Source organism: Cydia amplana, chromosome 12 (assembly GCF_948474715.1).
Source record: "Cydia amplana chromosome 12, ilCydAmpl1.1, whole genome shotgun sequence".
Classification (NCBI taxonomy): domain Eukaryota; kingdom Metazoa; phylum Arthropoda; class Insecta; order Lepidoptera; family Tortricidae; genus Cydia; species Cydia amplana.
Genome location: NC_086080.1, coordinates 16,644,071 through 16,660,229, shown reverse-complemented (window position 1 = coordinate 16,660,229; position 16,159 = coordinate 16,644,071). Strand labels below are relative to the sequence as shown.

Here is a 16,159-nt window from a genome sequence, read left to right as displayed (position 1 = left end):
AGGGAAAATTGTAAAAACATGTAGTACTCCTCGGTCATACTTAATAAAAAATCGGAGAGGTATGGAATACCGTCGTAATCGCAGACATTTAATTAAGTGCGAGCCGGTTGGGCCACCGCCACCACCGACCACGCAGCCGCCGGGACAGGGTTCGAGTCCGCTCGATGTAAAGTGTGCACCTGCGGTCGAGCAGGCTCCGAACCCGTGTACCAGCGCTACTACCCAGGCTACTCAGCCAAACGAGCCTACACTGACTCGTAACAGAGCTCGTAAAATGGGTATTGATATCAATAGTTTGTTTTAGGTATACCAATTTACTTGTACTCATTTAAATAGCTTAAATAAGTATATAGTCATAAGTATTATCTACGCTTCTTTTATTTATTCTCTATTCTCTTTTGTTTTTTTTTTCTTTTCTCTTTTGAAACACAGAGGAGAGGAATGAGTGTGTTGTTCTACTTAAGTTTAGTTATATATACATAAGTTTAGTTTGCATGCTTATTATTTTTAAGGGAAAGATGTTGTAGGTAGTTCAATAACAAGTATATCTACCCGTTATTATTTTAATAAACCAGTTGTCATCTGAGCTCGGTGTTTGATTTACTACAATATACACAGTATTTCAGTTACTTAAGGTTTAAGCTGCATAAACTCTTGAACAAAACGGACAAAATATTGAGTAAAATTACATGTCAACACCAGTCGCGATTTTGACCGTTTCAAATCAAATTTAACGTTTAAATAAGCTTTATCTGTGGTCACAGGTTTGCCAGGATAAAATAAAACCTAAAATGTTGGTAAAAAATATTTCGCTACTTGGCGAAAACTGCGTAACCAACCCGGACTATGTCCGATTCGCGATTTCGGCGGGACAACGGTTTTATCGAATTTAGACCCTATTATTGATGTTTTTAAAGCTGTTTTTCATCAATTACACATTTTTCAACATTTAAACTATGCCAGGAATGCATTACTTGGTGTTGCCTTCATAGAAAAAATATGTGTAAAAATCCATCAAAAGTTGAAGTCGATGAAGGGGACAGTACTACGGGGTGATTTTATCATATCTAAAAACCTGATTTTAAGTAAGAAAAAAGTGATTTATTGAGCATTAAACTTAATAAATGATGTGTCCATATAATATATTTCAATAAAAAACATCATTTGTCCAGTTAAAAAATTCGTCTTAAGAGTAAATCGCAAAAAATGCAAGGGGACATGCGAAAAACTCAAGGGTACAACTTTAAATAGAAATGCCCAAATAGTAGAAAATATGCTCAAAAAATGAATATTATACACCGATTTCCACCGGCCGCAATGGGGAAGGCGTTGAAAGGTAATTTATCCTAAAAATAAGTCGATTTTTTTGCGCTCTTATGTAAAGATTACGCAATATATTTTTTTTTACAAATACCAACGCTCCGTGACCTAATATGAAGCTTCGCGATGTCAGATAAAATCGTATCGTACTTACTCCCTAAGAAAACGTACCCACACGTATTAATATAAGTATACTAATCTTCCAAAGTCTCACATAGATGGCGCAACGTGTGAGATAGATCGCGGTACCGAAGTGTTGTTGTACTCAGTATATAAAACATTCACTCAGGACAGAAACAAAGTTTTCAAGAGGACTGCAAATAGTTAATAGGGTATTAGATTTTTTTTTATGAATTCAGTCGATCAGGTTTGTTTTGAGGATCAAATGTCTGTATGGAACCCTTTGTATTAAAGCAATACAAAAGTCACATATGATGGACATGTGTCAACAACCCTTTTTTGAAACCGTTTTTTGAAATCGACGAAAGAACTCGCAAATTCGAGCGAGTTTTTCACATCGTTGTATACATCAAAGTGTAGCTGTCCCAATAGATGGCGCGACGAGCGAGATAGATCGCGGTATGGATGTGTTCCCGTAGTTAGTATAAACAGGTACTCGCTTTATTCTCAGGTGTTCTAAGTCGGGGTCACCAATTTAGTGAGAATTTTTGAAACGACGAGAGAACTCGCAAATTCCAGCGAGTTTTCGCGTCTAAATATTAAATCGGACCAAGGACATAGCATCAGCAATGATTACTAGGGGAGGCTGAAATATACGTGGCCTAAGCTAGAAAAAAAAGAAAAAAATATGCTACTTTTTTCCCCGTCTCTTTGGCAGTTTAAATATTGCCGCCATTACTAACGATTATTAACGATTAATAATTAACATTTACTTCAATACTCTCTTTAAAAAAAATCTAAGGCCGCGAACTTTTAATAGTGGTAATGGTGGTGTGGTCATGTGAAATTTCTATGAAAATATAATATTTACGTAATGAGTATATTTCCCAGTGGCTTAAAAATAACTGCATTCGCATTGCCAGGGAGGTTTTGAGATTATACTGAGCAACTTTCACTATAGAACCAACCCCGAAATCGCAAAAAAATTTACCCTCCCATAGAAAATGGATCAGCCAAAACGTATGAAACAGCTATATTAAATTTAACCAATAATCACGTCAATCAAAAGTGGTCTTGGCCAAATTAAAGTCTAATTTCAAAGTGTCCCCACTAGATGGCGCGAGAAGCGAGATAGAACGCGCTATAGATGTGTTGTCGTAGTCAGTATATAAGGTGCAATCGTGATGTACGTGACTCACTTCGTTCGAATGCACGGTCGCCATGAAATAGGTTGCAATTTTTGAAACGACGAGGGAACTCGCAAATACCAGCGAGTTTTCACGTCAAATTATTGTATATGTCACCGTAAAATTGTAAACACTCGTCATGTTATAATCTCGCTAGTTACATTATAAACTGACGGTAGGGAGATTATAATCTAACCTAACCTAACCTACGTTAGATTATAAACTAACGGGTTCACAATCTTACGGTGTCATATACATACAGTACCGCCAATAATATATCACCTCCATATTTTTTCTAGAACTTTTTTTATATATTTGTAAGTGATTTCCACCTCAATGCTTTAGGTAGTCTAGTAGTAGTCCTTTGTGCAAGCGATGAGAAAAATTGTCTCTGTAATAAATCTCATGTAATGTTTTTTTGCATATTTACCATATTGTCGTGTTTCGGCGGTTCCGGGGCAACCTGCCGAATCCTCCTAATAACACACATCAACCATAACAACATAGAAACAAGGTGCAAAATTGATCGTAAATTGTTTGTAATTAGTTTTGGTAATCGAGCGTACACATGACCTAACTAATAAAAACCAAATTGCAAGAACCTGAATTACTAGGTACCGCGAATATCGAAAGTTCGTTACCTGCCTCTCTTCTCTTCCATATTTGTGCGTAAGAGAGGCAAATAGACAAAACGATGTGGTTCGCCGTAGGCCCCGGACTATCAGAAACCATGCAGAACATAGTTGATCCCTTATTACATATAGTTATTTTAAGACTCGAGGTCTAGTATATTGGGGAGTAAAGAGTAGAGGTTTTGTAAATTAGTCTGTATTGGAAAGGCGATCCCTTGCTAATAATTTATTGCGGGACTTGGGCTCTGGGTTACATAGTTGGGTCATTTTTAGGGTTCCGTACCCAAAGGATAAAAAACGGGACCCTTTTACTAAGACTTCGCTGTCCGTCCGTCCGTCTGTCACCAGTATCTCCTGTATCACCTGTATCTCATGAACTGCGATAGCTGAAATTTTCACAAATGATGTGTCTCTGTTGCCGCTATAACAACGAATACTAAAAATAAAATAAAATAAATATTTAAGGGGGGCTCCCATACAACAAACACGATTTTTTTGCTCTATTTTTTGTTGATTGTGCGGAACCCTCCGTGCGCGAGTCCGACTCGCACTTGGCCGGTTTTTTATTTCGTTGTCGTTTTTTTTTTTTTTTCATTTTTATCAGGTTTTGATAAAATTTGGTGGATAGATGGTTCCTTATTCTGTACAACATAAGCGCAATTTCACTATAATATGTCCTACAAAATCTTCCACTGAGTTACGGAAAACGTATGGAATTTTCCGTAACTAAATGGGAATTTTCATACAATTTGTTTGCGTGTTTATTCCGACCAGAATAAGGAGCTTTTCAAACCTACCAATTTTTATCAAAACTGACAAAAAAAAATCGACAAAAAAATAAAAAATATTGCCCAGTTAGCACCTAATAGGCGCCTGTATATTTTGGCATATTGTTTATTTCGGCTATCATAATGCAAGCATTTACGAATTACTTGTTCATCGCTTACATGGCATAAACCTGTAATATGAATACATACATACTAGTGGCTCTATGAGCTGATTTCATGTGCACCCTATGTGCAATTTCACCGTACAGTCACCGTACCAGCATAATATGTTACTCTTCGAAGACCGCAAAAATATGTGACACGCTCCTAATATATGTAGCTCTACAAATAAGATCGTGTCAGATATTTTTGCGGCCTTCGTTGTGTAACATGCTATTGCAGGTGACTGTAGGTACGTCCTTAAAAATCCCCCCTAATTTACGGGAACGTATAAAACGTATAAAATTTTCGTTACTCAACGAAATTTCATTTATTTGGTTCCAAATCGGGATTTCGTGTTAGTTCCGCCCAGAATGAGGAACACTTTAAATCTAACGAACAAAAATCGACAGAAAAATAGAAATAGGCCGAATTACGAATATTAAATAGCGTATAGTCTATCATTTAAGAGTACGGATATATAGTCGTTCTTGAAATTGAATTGAAAATTGAAATTGAAAAATTGAAAATTGAAAATTGAAAATTGAAAATTGAAAATTGAAAATTGAAAATTGAAAATTGAAAATTGAAAATTGAAAATTGAAAATTTCAATTTTCAATAGTCGTTCTTGTCTCCATCGTGATAAAACGGCGTCCTTCACTGTCATTCGCCCGTTCTTAAAAACCGTTATTTAATCACGTGGATAAGTCCACCCAAAATATCATCAAAATACGCGTGTCAAAAAGTGATGTAAGTATTGTCTTAAAATGCGCGATATTTGCCAGTGTTGCAATCATAATAAGCTTGATAATACGCTTAGCTCGACAGAAATGCGATCAGTGTTCGCTATATGGCACTCGACGTGAGTTAACTCTATCAATCTGCGTCAGCATGTAGTGAAGCATGTGCTGATATAGTATTACGTCGGATATTAGCTCACTCAATAAGCCTACAAGACGTATTTAGTTAGAGCTCCCGAAGACGAAATAATATAATATCGAAGTAATACATGGTATCCATTAAGGATATTATGGTCATCCTTGTCTACGTGACAGCATGATAAAACGTCTGTCACTTTCAAACAGTGTTAAAAAGTGACAGTTATTTTATCACGTAGATAAAGCCATCCATAATAGGTTCATCAGTTCAATAAAGTGTTTGTCACTTAAATGTTTAGATCAAATAATAACTATAATATACATACCTACTTAAAAATACAATATGTGTAAGTAGAGACTCTTACCTGCAGGCAAACTGTAAATACATTAGTTTTGCAGGGATCTGTATAGGTTTAAGCCTTGTAGAGTATGTTAATAATAAATAAATAAAGTACGCGTTTCCCATTTTCTCCGACTAAACCTAACCACTACCCCTTATAATTCAAGGCCGGCAAAACTATTCGCCAACGATTTGTGACCGGGTTTTATTTCAATCACAAAGGCCGGGCCGCAAAGTAAAATTCCTGGGAGATTGCCGTCCGGGCCTGCAATAATTTAATAAATTTGTTAACGAAGCAACCCTCATCTGCTAGTGAAATATGGTCTGGTTTAGGGTTCTGATTTAGTTATGACTATGATGTACAATGGGTGGGGGGACGATAAATCTTGACTGTGGATCTGCGGAGCCAAGAGATGGTCAACGAGAGTCAACAGAAACAAGATCCACGGAACGCAGCGAAGCTAAGTTATTCTTTTTAGGGTTCCGTACCTCAAAAGGAAAAAACGGAACCCTAATAGGATCACTCGTGCGTCTGTCTGTCCGTCCGTCTGTCACAGCCTATTTTCTCCGAAACTACTGGATCAATTAAGTTGAAATTTGGCACACATATTATGTAAGTTTGTGACCCAAAGATGGACGTGTAACGTAAATAAATGAATTTTAAATATGGAGGCCATTTTTGGGGGGGTAAATGAGAATATCAAATGAAAGATCTCATTGTAAGAATCTCAAATATTTTTTTTTATAATTTTAGGATTAATAGTTTAGCAGTTATTCAAGATAATAGGCAAAAAAATGACTATTCCCCCCCCTTATCTCCGAAACTACTGGGTCTAAAATTTTGAAAAAAATACACAATATTTTTTTACCTATAGATGAAAGAAAAACCTATTAGAAATGTGCAGTCAAGCGTGAGTCGGACTTAATGTACCTACGGAACCCTTGTAACGCGAGTCCGACTCGCACTTGGCCGGTTTTTAGGGTTCCGTACCCAAAGGGTAAAAACGGGACCCTATTACTAAGACTCTGCTGTCCGTCCGTCCGTCCGTCCATCCGTCTGTCACCAGGCTGTATCTCACGAACCGTGATAGCTAGACAGTTGAAATTTTCACAGATGATGTATTTCTGTTGCCGCTATAACAACAAATACTAAAAACAGAATAAAATAAAGATTTAAGTTGGGCTCCCATACAACAAACGTGATTTTTGACCGAAGTTAAGCAACGTCGGGCGGGGTCAGTACTTGGATGGGTGACCGTTTTTTTTGCTTGTTTTGCTCTATTTTTTGTTGATGGTGCGGAACCCTCCGTGCGCGAGTCCGACTCGCACTTGGCCGGTTTTTTTTAAACATTAATGTTGATATGGTCGCTATAAACTAATCACTATTAGATAACAAAGTACTTATAATAGTTGAGTTCTAAGTCGGTATACTAGATTTTACCAACTTGGTGTCACATTGAATCTTAAAACTTTTTTGCAGTAGAAAAAGTGCGTTGCGAGTGTTTACTAAAAATTCAAGCTTATAGCTTTAATAATAACAAACTTAGAGACGGGTTGAAAATGCTGTTCTTAAGAAAATAAAGCACGGCTGTGTCTGCTTTGTTTGTTTTGATCAACTTGGATGGTGCAATTACTTAGGTGGATATAGCAAACTCGTTCGCGTCTTTCCTGTAGACGTCGCAAACATAAGGGAATCTAAAGCTAACTTTTACGTGGCACCTATACACGCTGCGCGCGTGCGCGCCAGCCCCAACACCATCCTATCTACGATTGCGGATAGAGTTGACTGTCCGTACATGGGCCCAGTAGCGGTGTACTATTAGGTTAGGTTAAGCTTTGGATTCCTCCGAAAACGGTGCCGTCATATGACGGCCGTCATATAGCGGCCGCAAAAGACGGCCGTCTTTACGGTGGCTACATGTGGAAAGTACCACGGCGTCATAACACACCGTCATCCACCAAGGTCAAAGCGGCAAATTTGAAAAATGTAGGCGCGATGGAATAACGTCCCATAGAAAATTTGAATTTCGCGCATTTTCCTACTGACAAGATTTGCTTGATCATCTATAATTTACTTGGAGGATGAAATATCATCAGAAGAGGAAAATAATCGTAGTACGGAATCATTTATTCAAATCTCGTGTCATTTATTCAAAATGGCGTCACCGCTATCTAATAAAACGTTCACGAAACTATCGACACCGTCATGACGGCCGTCATCTTACGTTACGTTGACAATCAACGTAACGTAATGCCGTCTAGGAAACCGCGCCATCTTGTTTACATAGACAACGTTCTAGTGACGTCAGTCAACGCTATATAGCGGCCGTAATATGACGGCACCGTTTTCGGAGGAATCCAAAGCTTTAGTTAAGGTATTTATTGTAAGTAACATAGTTTTTTAACCGACTTCAATTTCATAGAAGGAGGAGGTTCTGTATTCGGGTTAGCGCTAGCGAATATATTAATGTCAAACTCGTGGTAAGCTGGTAAGGCTACTGATCGGGGGTTAGGGTTATGGATTAAGGGGTCGGGGACTGGCGGTTGAAGGGCTGTTGCTTCAGGGTCGAGGGGTTCCTGGATCAGGGGTTGATGCGCTGTGAGGTTGAGTGATCGGGGGGGTTGAGGGATTGGGTCAGTGGCGGGGCGGAGGATGGATTTAGTGTAGTGATAGTGACAGGAATTATAATTTCCCAGACGGACTCGAGAAAATTCCTGATTACATATTTATTAAAGTAATAGGTACACGAATTTAATGTTAAACGTGATCTCGTTTTTCATTCATGCGTCGCGCTCTTAACAATGCGTTAAAACTAAAAATTGAAAAATAACAACTTTTTATAAAAAAAAAGAAAACCGACTTCAAAAAGGATGAAATAAAATATTATCCTTTTTGAAGTCTATGCGTTACCAACTGATATGTTTGAAGTCGGTGCCAAGCCAAGTAGTAACAATACCAGTCAAAAATAATCAGCTTTATGGCTATAAATCCCATTAGAACTGTACTAATAATAACTATTGTAAATGTGCAAGTAATTCTGTCTGCCTCTTTGTCGCCTTTTCATGGCTAAACAACTGAACTGCTTTAGGTGAAATTTGGCAAAAAGGTATATTCCTTGAATTGTTTTATATTTTGAAATGTAGTCCTCTGGATAAGGGACGGGAAATAACTCAGTCCCAATTAGGGTTGCCAACCGTACTATATTATATAGTATTGTACTATATTTTGGCTCTCTGTACTATATATTTTTGGAAAAATATATAGTACGCTAAAATACTATATTTCCGATTAAACGTATATTACACTTAAGTAAGTAAGTAAATCTTTATTGCAAACCATGGCATTACATAGATGTTACAAATTATGTTAAGTTGCACATGGACCCCGGTGGGGTGTAGCAATTTTTCTTATAACTAGCTTACACATAATTATACAAACTAAACTTAACTACTTATGTTTAGTATTTTATCTAAAAGTACTATATTTTTGATGCCTTATTCTGGAAAATACTATATTCCACCAAAAAATTGTTGGCAACCCTAGTCCCAATCCCACACATTTGTAAGAAATGTTCTTTAAAAAATACGACGGCAAAAAAATGCATTGGATTTACACTATGTGCCGACAAATATGGTACGGACTGCGCCAAGAAGGTTTGATCGTGTGTTGTTAGGTACAGTCGACGTCAAAGATATGTTTACACTTTTGCACCTTACTCCTTTGTAATAAGGCGAAAAGTGTAAACATATTTTTAACGTCAACTGTACCTACAGAAAGTACGTTCATTGTCGTCGTGTAAGACAATCCAACGTACATCCTTATTGAATCGCACCAAAATCATGGTATGCAACAAAATTTGGCTTGGCACCGACTTCAAACATATCAGTTGGTAACGCATAGACTTCAAAAAGGATAATATTTTATTTCATCCTTTTTGCATCCTTTGTCCACAGAAGTCACCTTTTTCTAAAATGTGGTTGACCCAGGTGTTATTTTCTAAGGTTGCTGCAAATAAACTTGTCTGTACCTATAGTAACGTAACTAGAAGTCGGATAAATTTTATTACCAGAAAGAAAAACAGGTAACCGGGCTAGCCAAGATTTCAATTAAATCCACTCGTGTGCCAATAATCCTAATCGAATTCTTTCTATTGTATTGGAACAAATTCGGTACCGGATACGGTTAGTGGAGCCAAACTTTTTATAAAGTAGGGCTAACTATTGTTACACAATCCACCGGGGCACACCGAGGCAATTTTGAGGATTTTTTGGAAAATAAATAGAAAATAAATATTATATTGCGCTAACCGTTATTTATTTCACTAACTAACAATGTACTTTTAGTTCATAATTATTATTTATTCCTCTATTATTCCAACTGTCACTCATGACATACAAATGCATAGGTACTTGGTCTACCGCGGTAAAGGCCTAGCCTAGTGCGGGGACCCCAGGAAATTCGGTACTATTTAACCCATGCTATGCACCCACCCGATGTCACAACAATTTATGTATTGTACTGCCTGTTCTATGTGCAATAAACTTATTTTTATCTTTTATCTTATTTTAAAAAACCAAGCACACTCCGTCGATTTAACCACAGCTTCGCCTCGCACTTATCCCTCCGAGTTAGTGTGAGTTCTGTAGCTGCTCTCTTCTACTAGATGTTACATATATGACATGTAAACTTACCGTTTGTCACCAACAAGCGCTGTAGTAAAGGCCCCAAGCACACTCCGTCGAGCTAACCGCAGCTTCGCTTCGCACTTATCCCTCCGGCTTAGTGTGAGTTCAGTAGCTGCTCTCTTCTACTAGATGTTACATATATGACATGTAAACTTACCGTTTGTCACCAACAAGCGCTGCAGTAAAGGCCCCAAGCACACTCCGTCGAGCTAACCGCAGCTTCGCTTCGCACTTATCCCTCCGGCTTAGTGTGAGTTCTCTAGCGGCACTGTGTTCCCTTCGACTCGGCAGTTTCATCGGGTATGACACCGCCATGCCGTCGCCAGTTGGGAAGACTAGTCGAAATTCTGAAAAGAAAATATGGGTTAAATACTTTCTTAATATTTATTAACAAAGCTGGTATATTGAACAATATATTTATTCTTCATTGAACAAATCGTCAGGTGACAAGCAAAAGTCACTAAGTACCACCGCAAGTTCATAGCCATAGTGAACCATATTAGTACGAAAAGAAATAGTAATTGCCTACTGCGATTATTGCATGTTAGCTTAAGCTACTAATAGTTTTAACTGTTTAGTGTATAAGATCTTCTTTTTTTTTTTAATTTACATGTGTGATGCTGTATGTAGATGGTTTTTGCAATAAACGTTTTTCTATTCTATTCTATTCTAATTAGTGACTTTTGCTTGTCACCTGAGGAAATAAGCTTATCGTACACGAGGCGAACTTAATATATGCTATGAATTGGACTGGTACATACAAATAATACCAGTATTAACAGTATTTCAGGCAAAGTTAATAGCTTCAAGATTTAGAAACCTATAAATATGTATATTTTATCACTATGTGTTTTCCGAAACATAAAATACTAGCCATTTCGCTGTCTGTAACTATATTATAATCACAGTAAACATTTCATTTTATAAGTCGACTAAAGTTAATTAAGAAAGTAAACAGACGAAAGGTCCAGGAAAGTGTGTAAATTGTTGGCCGAGTTTAATTTCCGTTCGGGTGTCGTTGGATCGGGCACAAGAAACCTTATAATTAGATTGGGTCTTACGGCCTTCGAGGCAATTAACGAGTTGTAGCTAGTGCAGCGAGGCTAGTAAATATGTGATCCGAGATTTGGTTTGATTCCAAATTGATTTATTTTAATAAATAATACAGGGTGGAACATTTCTAGAGACTGAGCTGAAATGATAGTGTTATCTAAGTGGTCTACAATTAGGGTTGCCAACTATTTTTTGGTGGAATATAGTATTTTCCAGAATAAGGCATCAAAAATATAGTACATTTAAAAAAATATATAGTACATTTAGATAAAATACTAAACATAAGTGTAAAATACGTTTAATCGGAAATATAGTATTTTAGCGTACTATATATTTTTCCAAAAGTATATAGTACAGAGAGCCAAAATATAGTACAATACTATATTATATAGTACGGTTGGCAACCCTATCTACAATCGAGTTATAACACGATTGTAGACCACTTAGATAACACTTAAATTATAATCGTAAATCATTAATTGATTGACGTGATTAATAAATGAAAAATTAAGTAGCCTAAACAATTCCCCGTTTGCACACCGTTTGCGTCCCTCATTCTGTCCCACTCAATATAAAAAAAGCATTTTACGTTTCGGAAAGTTTAATAGTTCAATCCGCATACAAAAACGTGAGAAGTTTCTGAAACTTTCCCATGTGGCAAATTTCACAATTTTGGAAAGTTTCCGTTGGCACATCAGTCTGACAGGTAGTCATAATATTTTAAATTAGGTACTGATAAGTAACTTCGATTTATACTAACGAAGAAATTCAAATTTAAAAGTATTTACCGAATTTTTCCCAGCCCTACCAGCCCCAGCCAGACTAAGGGAATTCATTAGACACTTCTTATTTATATTTCGCCTTCCAAAGGTTTTGTTATTTAAACCTACATCGTTAACTTTGCAATTGTTACAATTGAATGGATTTCGAGAGGTAGAGTTGACTTTAAATTATACAGGGTGCTTCCTGTAACAGGAGCAATAAATTAAACTAAAGGCTGTACTCCTCAAACTGGCCAACATTTGTTCAGCAACTTTTGAAAATAACTCATGTTTTACACTATGTTATTACACTTTAAAGTTTTTTCTAAAACGCAATGTATTGCAAATTTTGTTATGTTTAAAGCGTGACAAGAAACGTCAAACACACTGATGTCAGCGTACATTGAAGGCAATATTTATTTTGTATGAAAAAGAGGAAACCTAAAGGATTCATCATTTTTAAAAGTTGCTGAACAAATGTTGGTCAGTTTGAGGAGTACAGCCTTTAGTTTAATTTATTGCTCCTGTTACAGGAAGCACCCTGTATATTATAGTCTTTGACTAGGTCTTTTCATATGCGGGTAAATATAGGTAACAATTATTAAGAATATGATTGTAATACCTACTCGTGGCTTAAGAAAGTAAAATCTCAGCTCAATTTTCTACCTGCATTACCTATGTCTGAGCACGTAAACTTTCAGGTCAGTTTCCTAACGCTTACAGAGTTTATGTAAACTCAAATTACTTGAAAACCAATGGATTTAGATCCTTAGTTGACTGACTTGCATTCACTGCAAATGAGCTCTAGAATTACCTCGTTTTAAGGAATAGGCCGAATTACCAATTCACCTGTATATTACAGATTTATTACTACCTATTTATTTTTTCTTAAGTGCAACTATTAGTCCTAGATATTTTATGCGCAGGAAAGGTACCTACATGTATTAGTAATCATTATAAATTGTAAACAAAAATAACGTTCTATTCTAATGATATATGGATTATTTTATGAAGTTGAGTTTTTGCAGACGCTAAATAAGTAATATCTTTAAAAAAAATAACCTTGAAACTTTAAACAGATATCGATATCGGTCAAATGTTTATGATCTCCATTAAGAAATGATATCTGGAAATTCAACCTAAATAAGGGGGTGAAATGTCAACTCTTGTTTTTTCAATTTCTACTCAGGCTATGTCACGACCGAAAGCGAGTGCTTTACGTGCGTACCCACGTAACGGATCTTGTTGCCTAACTTACAGTGGCGGATTTACCCTAAGGCCCAGTAGGCCCGGGCCTAGGGCGGCAAGACATTAGGGGCGGGAGTCTACATATTTGATGGGTGCTGAGACTGCTGAGAAAGGCGCGGCTAGTAGTATGTAGTCATTACAGGGCCTGGGGCCTGGGCAAAGACTGCAAATCCGCCACTGCTAATTTACAAATAAAAAAAAACTGGCGGCAAAAAATAAAACGGCTAGACCAAGAAAAGTCCTCAGTAATAGGAATCAGATCTTTGATATTACAGTGAACACGTGAGAGTACTTTCTTGAGATTGGATGGGCGGGATTGTTTAAATGGCCAAGTTTTGGGTTTGTGCTACATATGTGAAATAATTTAATAGGAATACTCGTAAATATATTAGAAAATGGTTTTGAGATGATAATAAATAATATATCACAAGGCGCAAATAGTGGTAGGTAAATACCTACTTACTTACGTATATATGTGTACTGCCTAATTTTTTTTCCGTGAATCTATACATTTTAGGCCGTTTGCTAAAAGTTGTCTGCGAGTACTTATACTTACAAAATTATACTTACATATACCATAGTATTTGAAAAACCTAATAATTACTACGCATAGAAAACATCGACATACTTCTATGTTTTCCTAAAATATATGAAACAGCGAATAATTTTTCGCGTTTTTGGGGTTTGGGAAAGTAAATGTGTTTCTAAATCACTCTGTTTACATATTACAGCAATGACAAAAGGGGAACTAAAAATAGTCATATAAGTACTGAAACTGAAACCAAAGCAGCCCGCACTAGACAAATGAGCAGGTGCTACAATGCATAGCCTGCATTCAGTGCCGGCAACCAATTTGTCCACAGATGCCTGCCCGTACTACTGGTTTATATACTCGTAGAGTGAAAACCATAGACAAATGGAATACTAGACGTGTAAGGGTCTCCCCAGACTTATCGACGCGGAATCGGCAATGCCAATAGAAATGAAACTTTATGTCCACGCAATAAGAGCGAAATAGACGCCGACGCGTCGGCCGTCGACGGCCGAACGGAGCCGAACCGAACCTTACCTGTTTATGCTGTTTACTATCGGCTTTCGCCGAATCCGCGTCGATAAGTATGGGGAGACCCTTAAGTAGTGCAAAATATTTCAGCTGCACACAGTTGACTGAAAATAAGACAGATATGTAGATTGTAGATGCCTACCCTACCTACATGAATGAATATTGAAATTTAAACCTAAATCTGAATTAAAAACCAGATACTTAGTTAGTTGGATTCAAAATTAAACTATGATGTTAACTTAAAACTGGAATGAATACTAGTGACTATAATCCATACTTCTTTTTAACACTTCACAATAATTAGTCAACAGTTGTCCCATATATGCCTGTCGTAAAAGTTGAGTTTTTCGGGTCAGAGGGTAGGGTATAGGGTAGAATCGGCGGTAATCTTTGTTTGACATTAAGCGTGACATAATATTTATACTGAAATTGAAGAACAAAGTTTTTTGTCTTTTGAAGGCTTGTAGGTAGCTAATATCCATGTAGGTAGGTACAGTCACCAGCAATAATATGTTACACAATGAAGGCCGCAAAAATATCTGACACGGTCTTATAAGTAAAGCCATAAGAGCGTGTCACATATTTTTGCGGCCTTCATTGTGTACCTATACCAATTTGATAAGTATCCAAAAAACCTGTTCCTGATATTAAAATTACATACTTTCAGCGTCTTAACATGCATTTGTCTATGGCTAAAACTAACTCGGTTGTGTTCGGTAATGGCTAGTAATAGCGTAACTTGGTATGTTATCAACTTCGTAGTTTGCATGTGGTTTCAAGTTCCGTAGTATTAGTTATCGTGTACGCGGAGGTAGCTTTTAGAAAATTGGCTGAAATATATTGTTCCAAAACTAAATGCTAAACGTTTGTGGTCTTTCAGGATTGCTGGTGTTTCCACTCCTATACATTTTTCTCTCATACAGTAAAAACACATACTTTATAATGGACATACATTTGTAAGTCCTGCTGTAGATGAGTAATATTTTTATTTTATATGTATTGATAGTTTTGATTTATTAGGTACGTATATTTTAAAAATTTGAAGTATTTTTTAGCCTTTATTATTATTTAAATATGCATATATTTTTGCTTGTTACAATAATCAAATATAAGTTTGTATAGAATATTTTTTATAGGTGACATAACTTTATTTATTTATTTCATATGTCTTCTTGTGCCTATGCGTAAAAGCGTACAAATATTATGTACCTATACGTAATAGATTACGTAGCATAGAGCGGTTTCACAATAACCTTTCTACCTACACTCTACTCCCGATAGTTTTGCAATCCGGATCCGAAATGTATGAAATTATCCGGATCCGCGGATCTTCCCATACATTTGAGATCCGTCGTGCAAACCCTAGCTGCCTATACTCTTGCGGCATTTTAAGTACCCCTTCCTTTGAGTGGCTTTAATCAAAGTACCCTACGTTGTTGTTTGAGCCTGCTTACGCGGCACCAAAATGTTAAAACATGCAAGTATTCATGGACCGCGTCAACACCAGCGCGAACTGACCATAATGTTCTCATAAGGAAGTTCGTTGGAACCCCAGTATAATGAGACCCAGAGACCCGTAACAAATGAATAGGATCAGGGATCATAGCTTTTGAGGCATGCAATGGGTGACCTCAGAAATTCTCATGATTTGCAATTCCACAGACACAAATTTAAAGAGCAATACATACTGGAAGTATCTACCTACATAAAAAAACTGGGTCAAGAAACTTAAAAAATGCACTTTCCTGTTTTTTACTAAGTATCATTTACCAGACATTTTAGTTCATACTCATACACAGGAAATTGGTTCAACACGTCTCTCCTGTGGACATGGAGCATAGCTAAAAATGACTGCAAAGCATTATGTACTTACCTATATGCTCATTGTTGCTCACAAGCTGTTGACCATAGTAGCATTTTAAGTATTTTTTATTTTATATTGCA

The 16,159-nt window shown here is 36.8% G+C and overlaps 1 protein-coding gene across 1 annotated transcript in view; it reads right to left on the bottom strand.

Annotated features, from left to right (window-relative positions):
* LOC134652762 (uncharacterized) overlaps positions 1-16,159 on the bottom strand; it is a 75,549-nt gene that overhangs the window by 21,931 nt on the left and 37,459 nt on the right. The window contains exon 14 of the mRNA XM_063507924.1: positions 10,248-10,437. Within this exon, the coding sequence (XP_063363994.1) occupies positions 10,248-10,437 (190 nt within the window). The remainder of the gene's footprint in view (positions 1-10,247; positions 10,438-16,159) is intronic.